This window comes from Astatotilapia calliptera, chromosome 11 (assembly GCF_964374335.1).
Source record: "Astatotilapia calliptera chromosome 11, fAstCal68.1, whole genome shotgun sequence".
In the NCBI taxonomy this organism is placed as follows: domain Eukaryota; kingdom Metazoa; phylum Chordata; class Actinopteri; order Cichliformes; family Cichlidae; genus Astatotilapia; species Astatotilapia calliptera.
In genome coordinates this window covers 12,021,531-12,027,567 of record NC_137432.1, presented here as the reverse complement: position 1 = coordinate 12,027,567, position 6,037 = coordinate 12,021,531, and the positions used below count along the sequence as shown (strand labels likewise).

General features: G+C 41.1%; 1 protein-coding gene across 1 annotated transcript; it reads right to left on the bottom strand.

Moving 5' to 3' along the window:
• Positions 1 to 400: 400 nt before the first annotated feature.
• irx1a (iroquois homeobox 1a) lies at positions 401 to 5,108 on the bottom strand. The gene is made up of 4 exons (XM_026185920.2): positions 4,581 to 5,108; positions 2,232 to 3,327; positions 1,801 to 1,876; positions 401 to 923 (listed from the first exon to the last, which is right to left on the bottom strand). Exons 1-4 carry the CDS (start codon positions 4,821 to 4,823, stop codon positions 848 to 850), a joined length of 1,491 nt encoding a protein of 496 aa, XP_026041705.1. The 5' UTR covers positions 4,824 to 5,108; the 3' UTR covers positions 401 to 847.
• Between the last annotated feature and the right edge of the window lie 929 nt (positions 5,109 to 6,037).

The window sequence follows — 6,037 nt, the reverse complement described above, 5'->3', positions numbered from 1 at the left end:
CCCCAAAAGGAAAATATTAATAATTTATCTTCGAATCGACTTTTCCCTCTGACAGATTAGATTTTAACCATTTGATTTTGTTTGGACTGGGCGTTCCCATATTATTACTTAATGACCTTCCCAGCTGCTCCTGTCCATTTTCTGTCACCAGCAACCATCTGGACACTTATTAGCACCTCAATGCATCCACGCTGCTTTCCTCCCAAACTTGAATAAAATTAAGCCTGGTTGCATGCAGACTGCCAATATTTTTTTTTCTCTCTGTAGAATTCCCACCCTTTTTGTTGCAGGCCTAAGCTTTCTACATAATTTATCAATTTCGTTTGCATAATAATAATAATAATAATAATAATAATAATAATAATAATAATCACAGAAAAGAAATGTAGGCTGAACATTGTTGGGTTTTCTCTATAATTTCATTTAGTTTATTTAGGCAAAATATACGATCTGGACAAATTCCTTCAACGTTTCCTATTTACAAATTTAAATCACTTGTATTTACATTAAAGAAAGGACACCAAAAAACACAAGATAGTGACAAATAATAATTATAATAACAATAATTATAATAATAATAAAGTAAACAGCCTACCAAAATGTCCCAGCCTGCCTGGGCAAAGTGGAGGGAGAGAGAGTAACATTATAGGCGCGATTATAAGCTACACAACAATAGAGGAAGTAATCCATCCATCCACAGGATATTACCAAATTACGCCATTTGTTCTGTACCGTCTGAATGCTATGCTGCATTATTATTTCTCATTGTCCTTTTTAGAGAGCGTAAAGTCTTTGTTTTTTTGTTTTTTCTATTTGATTTTTTTTTCAAGCACCAAAAATGTCTTGATCAAGCCGAGGAGAGTGCAGTGAGGACCCGTTGCGTGGCGTCTTGTGGACTCCTGGCGCTGGAAGGCAGAGAGGATCTGGATAAAGAATAACAGAAAGGTAGATAAATACCCCCGCCGTGTTTGGACAGCGGGTTTCAATATGCATCTCAAGTGTCTGGCTGAGCAGTTTTGATTAGAAGCAGACTGAAGCCCTCCTTTTCAAGCCCTCGCGTTTTTTCTTTTCTTTTTTTTAAACACTAATAATTAAAACAACATGAACAATAATAGTGTTATCAATTTTACAAATCCGATTTTTTTTACGGCATGAAAAAAAACCCCTCACTGTTCATCCATTGTCAACAGTTGTAATTCGCTATCTCATCGTTAATTCTCTAAGAACGTTACGCACAAGAGGAAAACCTGAGGTAAAACTTTTTTTTTTCTTTGGGTAAGAGCGCTCCCCTGGGCTCTGGGTCTCCCATGGGTCTTTAGGGAAAGCACACAACCCAGACAGAGCCCGTTTTACTCGGTGACTTGATAAGTAGCCACACTCTCCCCAGAGGGAAGGAATTAAAAGGGTTGTGGGATGGGAGTCAAGACCCCTGTCACCCCCAAAGTAAACTGGGTATCGTTGAAAAAAATTGTTTGTTTTATTTTGGACTGCTGTTATATTGTTTTATGTTAGAAAACGTATAAATAAAAGATGAAACAAATAAAAATAAACCTTAAGTATATATGCCAAAATTCGTTAAGCAGTTTACTCATTGTTTTTTTTAAATATTGTTTCTAATACTTCTCTTATCAGTAATGTTATAGCTTTATTTTTTTTTTTAAAAGAGATCTAAGTATGTTTCTATTTCGCTAATCCAATAATCAGATCTCCTTCATTTTATTTCCGGCTGTGGCTGCTTTCATCTGCTTATGGCAACGTGTTGAAATTCAGCAAAAGCAATAAAGTAAAAACTGGTCTCACCTGTCATGGATGGGTCGAAAAGAAGACTTCAGGGTCTGTGTTGGAGGTGAATCCGACCTTACACCGTTTTCGTGATCTGATGGGAAAACAGTGTTAGCACTTGTCTGGTAGATAAAACAGAGACACGAGAATTTTTAACTAAACATTATTGTGTGTGTGTGTGTGTGTGTGTGTGTGTGTGTGTGTGTGTGTGTGTGTGTGTGTGTGTGTGTGTAGTCGATTGTGTGAAAGTGTGTGTGTGTGTGTGTGTGTCGATTGTGTGAAAGTGTGTAAATGTACTTTACTTGTGTGTGGATGCGTGTGCAGAATCTTTTATAGGCTAAATTAATTGTATTTGAAATCGAAAATAATAATAATCCGAAGTCGCTTTTTTTTTCAACAGAGCATTTTGCACGTCTCCTCATATGTGCAAACACAGACTGTCATCGTACCTATGTGTTTCGGACTGTGGCTCTCTGGTTGGGCTTTGCTGTCATTGGTGAGCGCTGCTGAAGCTGCTACCGGCGACACCACCACTGATGTCGGCTGCTGCTGCTGCTGCTGGGCCGGCAAGTGATGGTTGTGCTGGTGGTGGTGGTGCTGGTTTACTCCCAGAAACGATCTGACATTCAGCAGGGAATTCTGGCCTAAGAAAGCCCCATTTGTCCAATTGTGGAACTTTCCAATCTGGCAAGTGTACAGTCCGTGACTGGGGAGGAAGGCGGGGTGGGTCTGAATCTGGTGGTGGGGCGCTGATGGGTGAGTGGTGGCCCCAGTGCCGCAAGGGGACGTGGGTTTCTGTGACGAGCTGTCGGGACTAGTAGCGGTCTCTGCTAAAGACCATATTTTGGGCTTATTGTTGGACGGGAGAGGAAAGCTCCCAGGTCTGTCCGGAGACAAAACTCTTGTGGTGTTGTTGTTGCTGCTATCAGAGTTCTCCTTACTCCCTGGGTGAATTGAAATAGCGTTCTTAGATTTTTCAAAGGCCTCGTGGGCCTGTAGGGCGAAGGCCCGTCTTTTCTCTAAGTTGTCCAACTCTCCGGTTGCACCGAGGCCGCCCCTACGGTCCCTGCTGCCCTCCGATGACTTATCATCATCATCCTCGTTGCTTTGATCCCCGTCGTTGTCGTCGATTTTGTCTATATCTATGCTCTCCAGGTCAATCTCTTCCTCGTCTTCGTTTTTTTCTGCTTCGTCTCCACTGCCCAACAAGTTACCGTCCTCGTCCTCTTTGCTCCTGCTTCCCCAGGTCACCTTGTTCTCCTTCTTGAGCCTCCTCCTGGCGTTGGCGAACCAGGTGGAAACCTGCGTCAGCGTCATTTTGGTAATGATAGCCAGCATGATCTTCTCCCCTTTGGTCGGGTATGGATTCTTCCTGTGCTCATTGAGCCAGGCTTTCAAAGTGCTGGTGCTCTCCCGGGTGGCATTTTTAGGCCTAGCAGGGTCTCCGTACTGAAACTGGCCGTATGGATAGAAGGCAGGAGATGTGTGGGCTGCAAAGCTGGCAGGGTGGACGCCAGGACTGTCCTTCAGTTCGTACTGGGATCCCTTAGAAATCAAAGATTGTGTGTTATTAAAGTGTCCTCATGGAGCTTCATGCATAATTTTATTTCATGAACTGCTAAATACATGCTTCATATATACATATATATATGAAGCTCCATATATATATATATATATGATTCAAACAACTGGCTTTAAAAAATCTTTGAGTTACAGTTGCAACTGACTCAGCTGTGCCCACAAATAAGCTTCTCAGCTTGCAACATGTCACATGCTAGGCCTATGGCACCTGCAACTGCACAGCTCTCTGAGAGACCATTTATTAGCAATTATTGTCCGTAAATTGTCAGCAAAAAGTAACAAAGTGAATAGGACCAGAGAAAGTTTGTGATCACGCACACTGCATGTGCACGCAAACTGACAGCTTAAACATATAGTAGGCCTGCCTGTTAAACTCCCTTCTATGCACAATATGACAAAGCAGTATGAAGGCCCAAGCAAAGTTTTTCCCTTTTTTTCTCCCTCTTCTCACTCTGTAAAATATACACTTGCGTGACGAATTGTGTACTTTAAGTCTTTGGCTTGGTTTTGTGGAATCGACCCGCAGGTCGTTCAATTTAGTATTTTCGATAAAACCTATTTTTTTTTCTCAGTTTTACTCTGTGTTAGAGCCTAATACATGCCTTAGTCATTAACACACTCCAAGTTAATTATTATCACAAGATGTGCTGTGTCTTGCAATTCGTCAGGTAGAGAAAGTTAGAAGGGCATTCAACTAGGTCAGAAATGTTTACAAAACACAAACTTAAAAAAAGTAATTCCATATTTATAGTTTAAGATATTGTATCAGGCTGGTGAATATTTTTATCAACCTGATTTTAAAAAATCGTCAGAGCAAAAGCAGCATTTTTTTCATGTTGCACGGTAGAATACAGCTCCGCAGGATTATTTTTTTCATAGTGTGAGACTAATAACTGCCTAATTATAATTTTCTCTTGTTCTTTTGCTTTATGCATAACAACAAAACACGTTTTAAGCTGCATTTTCAAGGTTTTTTCTTCTTTCTTTTGCATTTCGTCAAACTTTTCACCTTGCAGCTAAAACACACCAGCGGACTGTTAAATCAGTCAAGTATGGACTTAAACCAGAAAATGCGCAATATACAAATCGGCAACCAAGAGTATTCATTCTTTTGGTTGAAGTGACCTTTCGATTTTTTTTTTATGATCAGACAGTGCTGGTTGGGACGGAAGGATTTACAAACATCTTTCGACAGAAGTATATGAACATGTTCTTACCATTTGTGAGAAAAGAGCCAAGTCCGCGCTGGTGTAGGGTAAGAAAGCGCTGTAGTTGTGTGCGTACGGGTTGGCGTACATGCCCAACACTGACGTGACAGCCGCTGCAGTGGCTGACGGACTTCCCCCGATCTCGGTGCTCCCTCCCCGGGACGAAGGCGTAAGCACTCCCGGTCTTTCGCTCCCGTAAACCGCCTGGGAGGCACTTAAGTACTGCGGGTACCCTAGCTGGGGGAAAGACATCTCCACTGCACAGTTCTTTTGTCCGATAAACTGTGCGTAAAAAAGTATGCGAGGCACAAAAAAAAAAAGAAAAAGAAAAAAGATGAAAAAAACCCGGATGAGTAAAGAGAAAGTGTTTAAGCCAAAGTCGCAGCTACTACCGACATACAACGGTATGCAGTCAAAACAAACCGCTCTTAAATCTCTGCTTCCTCTCTTTTCTCGCGCAAAGTCCGCTGGATGTGATCTGATCAACAATTGCGCTCCGACTGACGCGCCTGGCCCTGAGGTCTCCAGGCTGATCTCTCAGATACAATTTGAAGTTGATGCTTTGATTGGCGTCCTCTACTTGAGCCTGCAAGCTCCTCCTCGTTTGGAGCAATGTGGATAATGTGAATATAGACTGAGCACATTGGCTGGGGCCCCCCTTCTCTCTCTCTCTCTCTCGCGATCTCTCTCTCTCCCCCCCTCTCTCTTGCTCTCTCTCTCTCTCCGTCCGTGTTTGGAGTTATTGTATGTTAAATGTTCAAGCATTAGAGTCCATTCACCGAAGGCTTTGATTGTTGTATGACAACCTGTCTACACGATTTTACAGCTGTCCGACACAAGGGGAAGTAAACCCGTCAAGAAGGAACTTACTTTGAATAGATTTAAATTGTAATTAAAGGGGGAAAAGCCTGTCCGCCGAGGAATTAGTATTTGGTAACACGGGCTGCTGGTGCCTTTATTTAATTCAGTGGCATTATTTTTCAGTAAAAGTTTTAACATTAAAATTAATTTCTGTAATTTATGGATTTTTTTTTAAACCTACGCACTCGTAAAAGACACACGGGACTTAATCAGGATGAGATATTTAAAAGTTTATTTATTAAATAAATAAATAAATAAAAGCATTTTATATTTCTACAATGAAACAATTATATATATTTTTATTTTGTTTTAAAGTTATAACGCTTACTTCAAGACGGTTACAGTTAACTCCCTAAACAGTTGCGGAAATTCATGCAAATTCTTCCATATGAGTTATTAATTATGTAAGTCTTTATTGACTTCTGTTTTCGGTTTCCTTTGATTTCTTCATAAAGTTTTAATCAGCCTCTCCATCCTTTTCCCCCCTTTCACTTTCCATCTGCTTTCGTGTGTGTGTGTGTGTGTGTGTGTGTGTGTGTGTGTGTGTGTGTGTGTGTGTGTGTGTGGACTTAAAGCAGATTGTTGTTGTCCTTTGTAAAAGCAGA

Excerpts from the sequence above, each read along its gene's own strand:
- irx1a (XM_026185920.2), bottom strand. The coding sequence starts at position 4,823 with ATGTCTTTCCCCCAGCTAGGGTACCCGCAGTACTTAAGTGCCTCCCAG. Across the intron at positions 3,328-4,580 it reads TGGCTCTTTTCTCACAAATG|GGATCCCAGTACGAACTGAA; the intron begins GTAAGAACATGT and ends TTGATTTCTAAG. Across the intron at positions 1,877-2,231 it reads CCACAGTCCGAAACACATAG|ATCACGAAAACGGTGTAAGG; the intron begins GTACGATGACAG and ends TTTTCCCATCAG.